The sequence below is a fragment of the Miscanthus floridulus genome, chromosome 9 (assembly GCF_019320115.1).
Source record: "Miscanthus floridulus cultivar M001 chromosome 9, ASM1932011v1, whole genome shotgun sequence".
Taxonomy (NCBI): Eukaryota; Viridiplantae; Streptophyta; class Magnoliopsida; order Poales; family Poaceae; genus Miscanthus; species Miscanthus floridulus.
In genome coordinates, this window is record NC_089588.1 from 24,909,016 (window position 1) to 24,925,778 (window position 16,763).

Here is a 16,763-nt window from a genome sequence, read left to right on the forward strand (position 1 = left end):
TCTCGACAAGTTTCGCGATTTTCGGAATTCGTTTGCATTTTTTAGAATTAAAAAACCGCCCGCACGTAAGATGGTGGCGTTGCCCCGTGCGCACGTTGATCGAAATTTTGGGTCAGTTCATGGATTTGGCCTAACTTTACACTCAAAAACAAGAATATCATTTTTTGAATCATTCAAATCGAATATTCGATGCACCCGCAGTTCAAACCTACATTTTCCGGAAAAATTCAACAAATCGAAATAAAGTGAAAAAATATAGCAAAATGTACTAAAAATGTGCCAAATTTGAACATGTTGATCATGGTACTGTAGGAATGCTTCACAACAAAACTGGCGGCCAAAATAAAAATATAATTTTTTTTGCCGAGTGCTAGAGCTGGCACTCGGCAAAGAGGTCATTTGCCGAGTGCCAACCACGTGGCACTTGGCAAAGGCGAGCCGGCCTGGTGGCCCCTGAGCAGGCCACGTGGCAGCTCTTTGCTGAGTGCTGGCACTCGGCAAAGCGCGCGGCCACCACAAAACTGTCTGCGCACGGCCACACACCACACACACACGCGAGCACGCCCGCGCCCGCCGCCGCCGCACGCCACCGCGCAGCGCCGCCGCCGCCGCCGCACGCGCCGCCTCGGCTTACGCCCGCGCCCGCCGCCGCGCCGCCTCGCCCCGGCCCAGTCCCGATGCCGCCCCGGTATGGCCCCGCCGCGCCGCCGCCACACCGCGCCCCGGTCGTGCCCCGCCGAGCCGGCCGGCCCCGTCCCCGGCCCCGGCCCCGGCCATGCCCCGCCGCGCTGCCTCGTCCCCGTCCCGGCGCCGCCGCGCCGTCGCGTCGCCACCCCGGTCCGACCCCGCCATGTCACTGCTCCCGGCCCCTTGCCGCTGTCCCCGTCCCCGGCCCCTTGCCCCGGCCGGTCGGAGAAGAGAAGGAAGGAGAGGAAGGAGGAAGGAAGAGGGGGAAGAAGGAGAAGGAGAAGGAGAAGGAGAGGAGGAGGAGGAGGAGGAGGAAGCACCACCAACCAACCCATCCCCGACGCCCAGCCATCCTCGCACGTCGTCGACCACACCTCGCTCGGCGGCCCACCAGTCCGTCCACGCCGTCCTAGGTACACTCTCTTTTCTCCTTTTTCCTTTCTCGTAGTAGTGTAGCCATGTGTTGTGTTGTGTTGTGTTGTGGTGGTGATGGTGGTGGAGGTGGTGGTGTGGTTGTGGTGGAGTAAATGGAGGTGTTTGTGGAGGTGGAAGTGGTGGTGGGGTTGTGGTGGTAGTGGTGATGGAGGTGGATGTAGAGTTGGAGGTGGAGGAGGTTTTATGGCTTCATAATTAAAGTATATGGTTGTGATGTATGCTTGTGGTGTTAAATGTGTACTTGTGGATGTTTGTGTGGTTGCCGGCCATCGTGCCGATGCTTTTTTGCAGGTTTTGGGAACCTCACCGTGCAGGGGAGGTTCTGCCGAATTTTTTTTGGAAATGACAGTATTTTCTTGTTTTGCAAAGAAGAGCGGATCCGGAGTAGCCCCGCGCTGTGCCGGTCTGCCTGCATAGCGTCGCCTCACCACAGCACCGCCACCCTAGGTATAACCCTTGTACCCGTACCTTGGTCGTAGATCTCGTCACCCAGTTAGGCGTCTCCCGTCCGAAAGAGATACGGTTCCCACCGTATCTCTTTCGGATTGTCCACATTTTTTGGACAGCCCGTGGATGCGTAGATGGGTTAGCTTCCATGTTCTGCTCCCGTCTGAGTCAGAGTTTCGGCAGCATCTCCCCATTGTTCTCCGGATACACACTCTCCTTTGTAGGACGTGTATCGGGAGAACAGCGGGGAGGTGCTGCCGAAATTCCTGTCTCGGATAGGAGCGGAGCATGGAAGCTAACCTTATCTACGCATCCTCGGGTGGGATTAGGACCTATCCTTCACCTATTAGATGGTAGGAACACCGTGTAGATGCAATTGCTGGTTTTATTACTCGCTTACATATGTGTATGACAGAGGATGGATAACCATGAGTGGATGTACACGGGCTACGCAAGTAAGAGCCATGAATGGGTTAGGGGGACCGGTCATTTACTAGAGCATGCATTTGGCAGGGCTGCTAAAGGGTCGAGTCGGATGCCATGTCCCTACAGCAAATGTAAGAACACAAAAAGAAAACGAAAGAGTCAGGTGGTGAGAGATCTTTACAAGCACGGATTCGTTGCAAACTATACCCGCTGGATCTACCATGGTGAAGGCGATCGTATTAGAGAGGAGGTGGTGAGACCACACCTCGAGGAGTATGATGGAGATGCCGGGATGGCAGACATGATGGCAGACTTTCACGATGCATGGTTCATTGAAGGATTGGAGGAGGAGGAGGATCTAGAGGAAACCGCACAGGTGTTCTTAGCCATGCTGGATTCGGCACAGAAGCCCCTTCACGAGAAGACAGTGGTTTCGCAACTGGATGCCATTTCACGCCTAATAGCGTTGGAAGTCGCAATTGAGCCTGAGTCGAGACGGCTTCGATGCCATGTTGACAGTTTTGGGCAAACTGCTTCTGGAGGGTCACATCTTGCCGAAGAACACGTACGAGTCACAGAGACTCCTTCGTGCACTTAAGATGTCGTATGAGCCGATCCATGCTTGTCTGAATGGGTGCGTCCTATTTAGGGGAGACCATGAGAAAGCAACGCACTGTCCAAAGTGCAACGCCTCTAGGTTTGTGGAGGTAGACGGTAGTGATGGCAAGAAGAAACAGTCTAAGATCCCCAAGAAGGTCCTATGGTACCTTCCTTTCCTACCGAGGATCCAACGGCTGTACATGACAGAGGAGTCCGCGAAACAAATGACATGGCACAAGAATGGCAAAAGATACAGTCCTGACAAGATGATACACCCATCGGATGGTGACGCATGGAAGCACTTCGATGACATGCATCCTGGCAAAGCTATGGAGGCTCGGAATGTATGTGTAGCGCTGGCAACAGATGGGTTCAACCCGTTTGGAATGATGGCGGCCCCGTACACTTGTTGGCCCATTTTCGTGATCCCCCTCAATCTTCCCCCGGCGTCATTTTTGAACCCAGGAACGTGTTCTTGTCGCTGATAATACCTGGACACCCAGGCAACAATATGGGTGTGTTCATGCAGCCAGTGTTGGATGAATTGCAAGATGCTTGGGAAAAGGGGTACTGACGTACGACCGAGCTACAAAGAAGAACTTCACAATGCATGTGTGGTACCAGTATTCAATGCATGAATTACTGGCGTATGGCATATTCAGCGCATGGTGTGTTCACGGGAAGTTCCCTTGCCCAACATGCAAGGCAGCTGTGATGTTCACCTGGCTGAACAAGGGTGGCAAGTATTCTTCGTTCGACAAACATCGTCAATTCCTGCCTGACAACCATGAATTCAGAAGAGACATCAAGCACTTCACGAAAGGTGTTGAAGTCACCGACCCCATTCCTCAGATTATGGGCGGTGCCAAGGTCCTTGCCGAGATAGAGGCTCTCCAAATTGATGAAGTCAAGGGTGGTTTTATTGGATATGGTACCGAACACATGTGGACTCATATATCGGGCTTGACTAGGCTCCCCTACTTCAAGGACCTTCTTCTTCCACACAACATCGATGTAATGCACACAGAAAAGAATGTCGCTGAGGCACTCTAGGCAACACTCATGGACATAAAGGAAAAGTCAAAGGACAACGTTAAGGCTAGACTGGACGTGGAAAAGATGTGCGATAGACCAAAGCTAGTGATGAAGACCCCTGCGCCCGGCAAGAGATGGAAAAGGGACTCGGACGATTACATCTTGAAAAGGGGCAATAGGAAGGAAGTACTGCAGTGGATCAAGACGTTAATGTTCCCTGATGGGTATGCGGCGAATCTGAGTAGGGGAGTGAACTTCAAGGCTATGAAAGTCAACGGGATGAAGAGTCATGACTTCCACATATGGATTCAGCGGCTCCTTCCTGCGATGACCCAAGGATACCTCCCCGAGCCAGTGTGGCGCATACTGGCAGAGTTGAGCTATTTCTTCCACTAGCTTTGTGCCAAGGAGTTATCTCGGGTCGCGATTGCTGAACTGGAGCGTCTTGCACCTTTGTTGCTCTGCAAGATGGAGATGATCTTTCCGCCCGGCTTCTTGCTGCCGATGCAACATCTAATTTTGCACCTACCGCATGAGGCACATTTGGGGGGCCTGTGCAGGCCCGTTGGTGCTATCCAATCGAGAGGTGTCTAAAGGTTCTTCGGAAAAAGTGTAGAAATAAAGCCAAAATTGAGGCTTCCGTGGCAGAGGCATTCATTCTGGAGGAGGTGTCGAACTTCACAACGGCGTACTATAATGAGACCCTTCCCAGCGTGCACAATCCACCCCCTCGTCACAACGCCATCGAGAGTTCATCGAACCTCAGCCTTTTCACAGGGCAACTCAGAAGAGGAAGCGCAGGTACCCTCAAGAACTTGCGAGATTATGAGTGGCGCACTATCTTCCTCTACGTGTTGTTGAACCTTGAAGAAGTGAATCCTTATTAGAGGTAAGTTCTCAATGAGCTTGTTACATACGCCGTCACTATCCTCCACCTATCGATCCGACCCCCTTGTCTCTTGTTTTTTTAGGGAATTTATTAATGAATACTGGAGAGGGAATAGGGCTCCTTCCCCTCAAGAAGAAGACCATCTTCTCAAATATGGTGTGCTCGATTTTATTTCCTGGTTCTGTACGAAGGTACCATCCAACTTACCTCGTTCCAACTTTGAGATTCCACTTTGCTCCTAGGAGCGAGTAATGTAACGATCTACCTGGCCTCACCTTGCAGGCCTGCATGGATGCGAAAATGAGTGATGAATTGAAACAGGTTGGCAGGGGCTTCTCCCATAGGGTCAAGTCATTCACTGTTTATGATGCGAATGGCTATCGCTTTCGCACGAGAAGCTACGAGGAGAGTCGGCCCAACCGAAGCACCACGTGCACTGGAGTTCGTACGCCCAACACCGATGAGCGCGACTATTACGGCATAGTCAAAGAAATATACGAGCTCAACTTTGAGGGTCCCAAAGCTCTTAATCTAGTGGTTTTCAAATGCCATTGGTTCGATCCTGAAGTCACGAGAAGAGCCCCTGAGATTGGGCAAGTCGAAATTCAACAGGATTCCATCTATAAAGGAGACGATGTCTATATTGTGGCTCAACAGGCCAGGCAAGTTTATTATCTCCCATGGGCATGCCAAAAAGACGAGAAGCTTACGGGTTGGTACCTTGTGCACTTGGTATCGTCGCGCGGTAAAGCGCCTGTCCCAAACGATGATGATTACAACTTTGATCCAAAGACAGATAGCGGAGAGTTCTATCAACCTAAGGGGCTAGAAGGGAGTTTGGAGATAGACATAACTTCGTTGATGGGCATGGAAGTAGACAACGACATCGATGAGGACGAGGGTGATGAGGTGTAGAATGCTAAGGACTTAAGAATGCTTGAGCGATGGAGGATGGAGCGCGATGGAGTTGTTGAGGACGATGTAGATGATGAGGACGATGTAGATGAGAGGACGATGGAGATGATGCCGTTCGTGGATATGATGAGGACTTATACGAGCTCAACAATATTGATAGTAATGACGACAATAGTGATAGTGATAGTGATGATGATGACGACATGCCAGTCACTACCGTTCGTGGAGATAATTTCTAATTCATGTAATAATATATTGTTATTATTATTACCTTGCAATTATGTTTCATTCATTTTGCATCTCTTTACAAGTACTTCTCGTTTATTTGTGAACAAGGGTTTAATCTTTGTCATTGTAGGCACTCGAAAAAATGCTGGGCAGAAGGCGGCAGCAACGACAGGGGATCACCTCGGTCTACCAGAGGGACCGCTCACCCACCGCCGATGAGGAGCCGCCGTCGGTGGAGCCATCGACGAGCAGGGAGAGTAGGCCCCACGGACGTCGCTCGGCGACGAGGAGGCTGGAGTTGCCTCCTGACCCGACACCCCAACAGGGGGTGACGACGACGACAACCGGCAGTTCCTCTTCCTCGTCGGACTCGGACCACGGGGGCGAGGCAACACCAGGGGAGACGCCTTCCTCAGGTTCAAGCAAGGTCTACTCGCGTGGGCCCTCGTCCCTCCCTTCAGCACCGCTCACGCCTTCCCGCCGCTCGGTGATTCGACCCTGCGGTGACAAGTAAGTAACCATTGATGTTTTCACTACTTGTTCATATGACATGTTGAAAATCGTACTTCAGACTAACAATTCTTCTTAATGACTGGTGCAGTAACTAGACGATTGTGAGCGGAGGGGGCAATGCACGCCATGTCAATGGCATTCAGAGCCTCCTGCTTCGGAAGCACTACCCTGGCAGGGTCACCCACGCTAGGGTGACAGGGCCGCCCTGGTCGTGGGAGCACTTCGCCAGCGTCGTGGACCCCGACCACAGCACCCTTGCAACGAGGATCAAGAGGGAGTTCTAGGTGAGTCTGCATCACACCGCATTGCTCAGTACTACGCATTTGTTGGACGTTCTTGAAATAATGAAATGATACATGATGTCTGTATGCAGGATTACTTCACGTGCGAGGATGGGAAACAGGCCGAGGCGGCGTGAGTGCAGGACAAGGTCTGCAGAGAGCGACTCAAGGACCTGTACCATGAGGGGCGTATCCAATGCATCATCACCTACAACGCCGATGTGCTTGGCCGGGTGGTGAGGAAGAGGGAAGCCAGGCAGATGATGCTCCAGAGGGAGACTGACCTCACCAGGGAGCAGTACCTCCAGGTAAGTAGAAAACATTCATTCTGATTCGTTCCATGAAAAATAAGTAGGCTTCAATTCATCTTCTGACATGTCAAATACTTGATGTCATGCAGATGTGTCCCTGCTTGGTGCGCCAAGTACAAAGACTGTTGGGTGGACATCGTGAACAAGTGGGTCTTGGAGGACACGTACACTTAGCGCAGAAGCCGTCAGAGGTGCCGCCTGGAGATGCAAGCGCCGTCATACCACCAAGGGAACCGGCCCCTCCCAGTCTACATGGAAAGATGGGTACGCTTTTGTTGATCTATTTATTTATTTATTCTAGCGCTCAATTGTCATTACTTGTAATCATCTTTGTGTTTTCCTCGCAGTCCCAGTCGCATGGTGGCCAGGAAATCAACGAGTTCATGGGGTACGCCCTGGCTCACAAGGGCCCAGCGACAGCGGCGGACAACGTCTACAACCCGGAGGATGGGGCTGACGCGTACACCAACACGAGCGTCTACCCCAAGCTTGCCAAGTACACCTCGGTGGCTCGCACGCGCCATGGGGAGGACTTCGATCCAGCCACCCAGCCCCTGGATATGGACCTCGTGATGAGGTTGGGAGGAGGGAAGCAACACAGCCGGTACTGGATGGCCAACAGCGCAATCGAGTCGTCCTCTGTTCCTAGACTGAGCCAGATTCGACAAACCAACACGAGCTCCTCCGACATCCCCATAGCACCTCGGCAGCCGAGCTCCATGCAGATGATGGCGGCATTTCAGGTAAGTACAGTTTTATTCATCGTTCACTGGTTTTACACATGTACCTAGCCTTTGCATTGTTTAAACCTTGCGGGTGTAATATGTTAGGCCCAACTGGCATTGCAGGCCCAGCAGATGGCCCAGGCGGAGGCCCATCAGCAGTAGCTGGAGGCTGTCCAGCAGCAGTCGGCGCGTCAGCTGGAGGCTGTCCAGCAACACTCGGCGCGTCAGCTGCAGGACGTGGCGACCTACTTTCAGGGCCTTCAGATCCCGGGTTTGGTCCTGCCTCCTGTTGCCTCCCTCGCTGTTCGCTCCACCCCCTCCTCCTAGTCCTATAGGGACTCTGGTGAGTATATATGGTTGTTTATTGCTTTAGCTTGTGCGGCCATCCTGCAGGTACTAATGAGATCGCTTCTCCTTTGTGCTAGGCACAGTCGGCGGGTTCGAACCCGACTCCTCTAGGTAGCCCTTCTCCACAGCACGGTTGGCCTGTTGGCACGGTTGGCCCGACTCCACAGTACACGTGGCCAGGTGGCGTTCCTCCGTCTACGCAGCACGAGTACTCCGGGTGGACAGGCGGCCATCTTCCACCGCCCGGGTGGACGTTCCTAGGGTGGCCCTCCGCAGCAAGGGTGGCCTTCGTGGCCATCTGGGAGCTCTTCACACTCTGGGGGCCATGGGGACCAAGGGACGCAGTAGGTACCTCTCATTTCGCTTTTGGACTTGTGATGGTTATGTTGGACTAGTGATGGATTGGCTTCTGTGAGGGTTATGTTGGACTTATGTTGGACTAGTGATGGATTTGTATGGATGTACTTGTGATGGATGGATGGATTTGTTACGGATGAACTTGTGGATGGATTTGTGTTGAATTGTATGGATGGAATGTGATATATATGTGATATATGTGATATTGCATGGATTTGTGTTGAATATATGTGATATTGTATGGATGGAATGTGAAAAAAAACTGAAAAAAAAATTACCCAGATTTGCCGAGTGCAAACACTCGGCAAAGCTGGGGAAGTTTTTCCCAGCACAACAGCTTTGCCGAGTACTGACACGGCACTCGGCAAAGTGACCATAAGTTTGCCAAGTGTCAGCACTCGGCAAAGATTGTTTCCAAAAAAAATTACTTTGCCGAGTGCCTGTCAGAGCGGCACTCGGCAAATATTATTTTTTTAAAAAAAATTAAAAACTCTTTGCCGAGTGCCTGCCACGTCAGCACTCGGCAAAGAAACCGGCAGATGACGGTGGACGTTAACTTTGCCGAGTGCTGATATGGCACTCGGCAAAGGCTTTGCCGACGAATTCTTTGCCGAGTGCGGCACTCAGCAAAGCCTTTGCCGAGTGTAAAGCGGGCTTTGCCGAGTGCGGCCTGCACTCGGCAAAGAACCAGAATCCTGTAGTGGACGGGAACGCAATTCCAACAAAATCATAGAGGGAAGCAAGTCACCGGCTATGGTGCACACCAACCAGAAGTGCCACCCTAATAACAAAAATCTCCTCTTCCTAATAAACTATATATACAAGCATCTACCCAACTCATTTGAAGATCCAGCTTCCATCTACTGTGAGCTTACTACCTTGTGCTGTGGTGTTGGTAGCTAGCTTGCATTCTGTTGAGCAAGTGTTTTTTTTCGGGTGTTTCATGTTGTTGCTCCTCATTCACTTTAAGTGCAGACTGTTATTGGACTGACAGTTAAGTGCAGGCTGTGGGTACCTACTAGAATCCACAAAGCTCACTACGAATATTTAGAAATTAGTCACACAGGAGGACACCTGTGTTACAAGATATATGGAAATAAATAGAGCGTGCCACAGCTATAATAAGAGTGGATATATTGGTTAATAGCCATCAATGGAGGTAGGTGCACAGTTCTGCTACAATTTCTCGTGCTGCATTTTCTGATTGCAGCGTGAAACAATGGCCAGGCCGTCATTGCTTGAGCAAGGCCTATCTGCTGTCCACTACTACAAATCCCATCTGCTCCAGCGGTGTCCATGGAGCACATGCATCAGCACAGGCGTGTCCTCGTGCCGGCAGTCAGCCCATTAAATAAACCAAACGTTCGCGCGGGCAGTTCAGCTGGAAATTGCTAGCTATATATTGCATGGCAGTCCATGAATCGCCCATTGCTAGCTGGATAGAGGGGCTAGTTATAATAATTCATACAAACCAACCAACATGCATGTCTTTAAGTTGTTCTTGTACATGCAAAGAATTCCTACAAACGTTAATGCATATATGTACGTTTAAACTGTGTTTAAATCCTTTCTATTTGGCACTACTAAGTATTATTTAGGGTGATCCATTGCTCTAGAGGATTCCGGACCCATGTCCGACTAAATTAAAGTTTCTTAGTTTTGAGAAGTTGTTCCTTTAGTTGCAAAGCTCCTGACAGCTATTAAAGTTGCTCGATTCTCTGTTGCTCTTGACTGCTATTAAAGTTGCTCTTGACTGGTAATGACCCTGTTGACATCTTCAAATTCTAAACTTTAATTTCAATTTATGAAAACTTAAAACGAATAGGGAGTACAAATGAGTTCAAATAAAAAACTTATAAACTACTAAGTTGTAGATCGCGTGGTGGTCTAAAACTTTGTCATAGGAAATGTCAATATCTGAGGTCATTCGAAAATACTAAAATTCAAATTACAAAATCAGAGAATTTACATCAAATGATTGGGACTTTTGACAATTTGAAACCAAATTTTGTCAACTAAAAGTTTATAGCGTGCATCAAGGTCTATTATTTTGTGATAAAATCCATCTTCATTCCACATCTTCATAAGAAAAATTTTTGAATTTTTTTGACAACTATTTATTAAGGTGGACATCTTAAGAGTGTTGCCTCTATAAATCGTATTAAATTTGTTACATTCTTAAGAGTTATGAGTGTCCTCCCTCTGTCAATAGCCATTTGCATTGGTGAGACACTTAAGAGTGATACCTTTATCAATCGATTTATAAAAGCAGAGAGCCCTCCTTGTCCTCATGCTCTTAGTATTATATAGGTAAACGGCAGTTTACAAACGATCTCTTGGTGGAAGTGGGTTTTACATACCACTCCAATAGTGCTAGTTGGGCCTCTTTTAGGAGGACTTGGCCCATATGAATGTGGACTATCCCAACATCCACTTTTCTTTACTTCCCCTGACCCAGTATGAGACACAGATGGAAATGATCTGGATTTCCATGCTTTTTCATTTTTTGTTATTTTTATTTCCTGTCTTGCTTTATTCATGTTTTTATAAATTTATTCTTTCTTTTTTTTCAAACGAGGAATCCCCACTTCCATTATAGCATACTGGAACAAGCGTTTTGTTCACACAGATTAGACAGAAGCAAGAAAGAAACGTGCAGCAAAAACCACTAAACAACAGGAGCTAGAGTTCTGGCTCAGAACTCTTTCTAGCGAACCATCATGAAGCAACCATCCTGGATTGTTCCTACCAAGACAGTTCCAACCACATCACCTGATTCTATTGAGATATTACAAAACAGAATGTAAACGAAACACTAGCATAACTAACTGCCCACTTAACCACCCAGAACTTTTGCTTCACTTCTTGAGGCAGACTTGTCTTCGTATTCCTGCAGCTCCACTACAACATTGCTCTTTGTACAAGGCATTTAGAAATGCCTTTAAAAGTGGTCAAAACGCCCTCAAAGACCTTTCAAGGCATTTTTGAAAACGCCGACTATAACATGGAAGTAAAAGATCTTTTGAGGCACTTTTGTAGAATGCCTTTTAATATCAACATATAAAGTCATTTTTCTGGCTGCCTAGAATACTTCTAGAGGCAGGCAATCTGTATTAGGCCTTTAAACACTGATGCAGGCTTTATTATAAAATGCCTCCAAAACCAAGGCACATTAACAATGAGAGCACACATTAACATTTGCTACATCCAGTCTTTAAAATCTTTCGAACAGACATAATTTTTCATCTAAATATCCATAAGATAGAAAAGTAAAGATGATCCACAATACAGTTGTTTAGGTTCTCATTCCTAAGTGACGATCCTCAGTACTATTGTTTAGGTTCTCATTCCTAAATGACACAGATTTTCTACTCCCTTTAAGAGATAAAAGCACGACATGCTTTACATCAAAACAATATACATATGCAAGTATAAATCCAACTGAATAGATATCGCCTCATTGCTAGCCTTCCTACTATCTTCACTTAGCGACTGCTCCTGTTTGCAACCAAATAAACATGTCCCAATAAGTATCAGTGCTTAGTACAGGAGAGCTAAGACTTCAGGTAATAGTTGCATGTATTATGTAATAAGAATAACCCTTATCTGTTAAAAATCTCTGGGAACACTACTTGTTGAATATCAAATAAGTAGTCACCGAATGCAGCACAGGAAAACTGAAAATTGGCTTTAGAAGTTACAACAATATTAGTGACTATCGGAAGTACATAATGATGTGTGCATCTTCTCAGTCATTCTGATAGATCAGTTATTATTTACATAATATGGAAGAATGGTTTCCAGCTCAAATTTGAGCATCACAGAGCATCAAAAGAAACATTATTTAAACTATAAACAGCCACCGAGAAGACTCACTGTGTAACATATATAAGTGTGACTTTATATCTGCTAACTGGATATAGAATCAGATTCACTGTAATGAGTTATGGCACTTCCATCAGAGTACTTAATATTCAAATTAGAGCAAAGGCGATAGTCAGGGTTCTGTAACAGAAATTCTAGCTCATAGCAAGACCTTTTCTTAAGGAATTAGCTCATGGAAAGACATTATTAATATTATGTTAAACAAAATAATCTCATATGTGTGAAGTAAACTTTAACTTCCTTCTTAGCAAACCAAGTTCATAATGTAAATATGAATAGAAGAATTCTTTAGAATGCAGAAATAACCAGAAGACAGATCCGGTAGTGGCAAACACACCTTGTGAAATCTTCGACAGTAAGCTCAAAGCAGTAAGCAAGATAACTGATCCTTTCTTGTAATGTTCTTTATTAATGAGTAATGACCTAATAAAGCAGGTAACTCAAAAAAATGCAAGTTAACCAATAGGCACAGATAGGTAAAGATCATAGATCCACTAACAATCTCACTCATGTAGTAAGTATAATCATTCGAAGTGCTTTAGCCTTTGACAGTAATAGTTACCTATCATTTTCTCCGAAACAGAGGCATATCCTTTACGGCATTTTGTAATTAGTAATTAGTGATGATAAAAGCTTGCCAGTCAACCACTATGGCTAATTTTGCTTACATAAACTGCATTTCCGGAACTCATAAGATAATCACACAAGGAACCAAGAAATGAAACATACATCACTGTTGAAGACCAGCGTGCAGACATCTAAGATATAAAACTGTGCATGAATCCTATCATTGAAAACAAAAGACAAGAGCATGACCACTATAGAAGCAACGGCTCAGCTACTATAAGGGGATTATGCACCTCAGCTATTTGTCCACCCACTGTCACTGCATTTTAAAAGTCTCAAATAGTTCAATATGAGGCCAAGCTATTTCTCAAAAGCATAAAAAATATCCAATTTAAATACCCAGGGGAATAGGTTATCACAAGATAATCCATAAGCTTGTGGATCTCGTAAGCTCAGGCACATGTTTGACAGACTCATCAAAAGCTATATATTCTATATGGCACAGAATCGATAATATATTGGTATATCGCTTTACCTCGTGGGAAGCTAATGAATATCCTGAGCCAGTATCTGCTACTGGGGATAACTCATCCTTTTCAGGACCTCCAGGACAACTCATTTAAGCAATTTCTGTTTGCAACGTCAAATATCAGTAAAACCATCACTTCCAGAAAAATCAAGCATGAATCCTCATCTCCTATTGGCAATTACATTTTTTCATTTTAGCTTTCTTCAAGGCTCCCCCTGATTCCAATTGACTCAACAGCAAGCTTGTACCAATAAAACAGGTTGAAACTCCAAACAAATCATGCTCTTCTAAATTTGTGCGGATAAGAAAAGTTTGGTTTGGACAATTGGCAAAAAAAAGTACCGATCTATACAAGTTACTGTACAATTGCAAAAAAATGTTTATTTATCTCAGAATTTGCATAAACCGTAGTTTATTATTCAAAGTTCGGCTAGGCGGTGACTACTCGGCGACTACACGCGCCTAGTCGCTGGGCGAAGCTCGTCGCCGTGACTAGGGGCATAGTCGCGCATCGCGGCGCTAGGCGGCGCGGAGGGCGGCCAAAGGGGCCTAGAGCTGGACTGTTGGAGGGCAGGGGCCGCCGGTGCCGGGCTCGAGCCAGCTGGAGCTGGAGCCTGGAGGGCAGGGACAGCCGGCGCGGCGCTCTGCGGTGGTGTGGCCCGCACCCTGCGCCTGCGGGATGCCGGGGCCAGGATGGGATGGGCGCCTGGGCAGCGGCGCGGCGGGAGGGCTTGGTGCGCCGCGGAATGGCGTGCGGCGCAGCGCTGTCCGGCTAGGTGGCGCCGACAGGCGGCTGGCAGGCTCCTCGCCTCCTCTCGTGCGGCGACGCGGGTGCGGCTGCGGGCGCGCGCTCGTGCGAGGGACGGAGGGAGGCGGATAGGAGCAGAGGCGGAGGGTTAGGTTTGCTGTTGCCTGGGCCTTCATTATTGGGCTGAAATTACATGGGGTATGTGGTCTTGATGGCCCAACGTCTAGGGCCTGGGCCCTAGAGGCCTGGGCTGCAGATCCGCCCCTGGTGTTGTGCACTTGTATTACTGTCCTATCCACTTGTATTGTAATTACCAGCTGCTGATATGATGTGCTCATGGATGGGAGGCTGCTGAAATCATCAAGATAAGTCACAACTTAGTGTTTTCTATTATTTTTATGAACAGCTAGCTGTCTATTGACTAATTTATTAACTACTAGTTATATACATAATATATATATATATATATATATATATATATATATATATATATATATATATATATATATATATATAATTTATGGCTATATTGCCAAACGCCTAGGAGCGCCTAGGACCGAGTACTCCCGACTAGGCGCTAGGCAATGGGTTAGCGCCTAGATTCCGCCTAGCGCCTAGCTGAACTTTGTTATTATTTCTAATTCATTTGTGCAGATAAGAAAAAGTTTGGTTACAAGTATATACAGATCTGTACAAGTTATTGTACAATCCCTAGATAACTCTCCTACACCAATGGAAAAAATGTTTACATATCTCAGAAATTGTATAAACCCTGGTACATTCTGTCTAATTCATTTGTGCAGATAAGAAAAACAAATGTATATATTTGTATACAATTCCTAAATAATTATCTACATGAAACAATGTTTATTTATATCAGAATTTGCATAAACCCTAGTACATTCGATTGAGCAGAGCAGAGCAAGCTAGGATTTGAAATTTATCTCAGAAATTGGTAAACCTCGTAACAGTGCAGTTGCATATGGATGTCGAATAGGCAGATGGCTGTGCCCTTTCGAGAAAAAATGGAAGTACACTGGAGCAGAGATTGTGTACTAGCATCCTCTTCCAAAAGCTGTGGCTGCCTTTCGTTGCTTGTGTGCATCAGCAGGAGGTCCTGTTGGGGGCATAACAGCAGTATAGAATGGTAATAGGTAAGAACATTGAAACATAAACTGCGTTAGAAGGAAGGGGTTAACGGATGGGGAGGAACCTAGCTTTCTGGTATCTAATTGAAGAAGAACAAAAATCTTTATCATCCATCCTTTTTTATGCCACGCATTTGAGGTCTGTGTGGTTCATGTAGGTGACCCCAGACTATTTACCAAAGCAATACAATAGTAGACTTGGTGGCAATTTTTTTCCTGGACTTGATGAGAACATATGTAATAATAACAAATTAATATATCAGCACACTCGCTGTTATGAACATTTTGTGTAATGAGACCATACGTAAGCGGATTTTAAATCTTTTGTGGTAGATAAACTTAGAACATGAATGCATACCTCTTCATCCAAAAGATACAGCTGCCTTTTTTATTGCGTGCTTAGGGGCATATCAGCTGCATAAAAAGGCAATATGTAAAAACGCAATGGCCAACAGCAGCTAACATCATAGGGGAACAAAAGGATTAGTTAATTAACTGGTGCCATTAGCAGTAAGCATACCCTAGGCGCACGGAATCCCAAAAGCACCATCCTGAGAAGTGGTAAGAAGAGGAAGAAGGAAGAAGCAGAAGAGACAGATGAGCACACATCCAGGTCAAGCAAAGCATGAGCGAAGACGAAATCGACCTTTGCATACCCATCGGCATTTCTTCGAACACCTAGTGGGCGTCACGGACTCACGACATTGCAGAAGGTGGTGACCTGCAGCTGCTGCTTGGCAGTGTCTTGATGGTGGGCCTAGGCAGAGCACGGAGGAAGCAATGCGCCTGGAGGATTGGCCTCGATGCTGCGGGCGAGGAACAGGAGGTGAGGGCTACCTGAGGACGCAGAGACGAAGGTCCGAGCAAGGGAGAGACGCCGGTACCTTGCTGTTGGCGGAGGCGTCGCGCGCACCGGCAGCAGGGCTGCGCCTCTAGGGTTTGGCCACGGCAGAGTTCCTATGCTGGCTCGACACCGAATCCGAGGCGGCGACGGCGGAGCGGCGGCCCGGTGGCGCTGGCGGCGTCGCGACCTCAGGGGGAGGCGGATGAGGGGCGGACGGCGCTGAGCAGTGCCCCAGGCGGCCGCGACATGCGCAGCTCATTGGGGAGGTCTAGCCGCCATACGTGGATGGGACAACGGGGAGAGGGGAGTGGAAGCGGAGCAGGAGGACGGTGGGGGCGGGGAGAGGGGTCGGCAGCGGCGGCGGCGTACGGAGCCGGCCGAGCGGTGGAGCTGGGGTGGGGATTTTTTTTTTCTCGGTTCCTTTCGTGTGGAGCAGTGGGCAGCTGGGGCCTGGGGGTCGGAAGGTTCGAGGCACAGTGTTTTTTTCCTCGTCACAATCCGCACACTTCAGGCTCACACCATAAGCGTAAAGAAAAGATTGGAAGGCGTTACCTTAAATTTCTTAAAAAATTCTAGAAAAAAATGTGAGCACCAAGGTTGCGGGTAGCATCTCAATGAACAGACCTCGCGCTGGATCACAGGCCCAGTTGGGCAACGAACGGTGGAAGAGGATGGGGAAAAAATGTGCTGGCCCAAATGGTCGGTGTTTTGTGCATATGTCTCAGGACTACGAAGGTGTTTTGAAGAACGTCTCGAATGCTACAAGTAATTAATGGCGTTTTGAAAAGTGCCTCCAATATGCTACAGGTAACTAAAGGTTTTTATATTTGCCTCCATAAAAGTGG

At 47.5% G+C, this 16,763-nt stretch overlaps 1 protein-coding gene and 1 long non-coding RNA gene across 11 annotated transcripts; one reads left to right on the forward strand and one right to left on the reverse strand.

The window, feature by feature from the left end:
- The first annotated feature begins 690 nt into the window (after positions 1 to 690).
- On the forward strand, positions 691 to 4,026 carry LOC136479496 (uncharacterized). The gene is made up of 7 exons (XM_066477346.1): positions 691 to 1,080; positions 1,985 to 2,024; positions 2,226 to 2,371; positions 2,460 to 3,003; positions 3,099 to 3,162; positions 3,258 to 3,465; positions 3,649 to 4,026. The coding sequence occupies exons 1-7, from the start codon at positions 691 to 693 to the stop codon at positions 4,024 to 4,026; spliced, it is 1,770 nt and encodes a 589-aa protein (XP_066333443.1).
- Positions 4,027 to 11,359: 7,333 nt separating this feature from the next.
- LOC136483547 (uncharacterized) lies at positions 11,360 to 16,399 on the reverse strand. Of its 10 annotated transcripts, none has more exons than XR_010765488.1 (6): positions 15,959 to 16,399; positions 15,731 to 15,880; positions 15,595 to 15,625; positions 15,433 to 15,488; positions 14,888 to 15,043; positions 11,360 to 13,279 (listed from the first exon to the last, which is right to left on the reverse strand). It is a non-coding gene; the product is annotated as an uncharacterized lncRNA (long non-coding RNA). The 10 variants fall into 10 exon arrangements; XR_010765491.1 differs by having other exon boundaries at positions 11,360 to 11,874; positions 12,420 to 15,043; XR_010765490.1 differs by having other exon boundaries at positions 11,360 to 11,885; positions 12,420 to 15,043.
- Between the last annotated feature and the right edge of the window lie 364 nt (positions 16,400 to 16,763).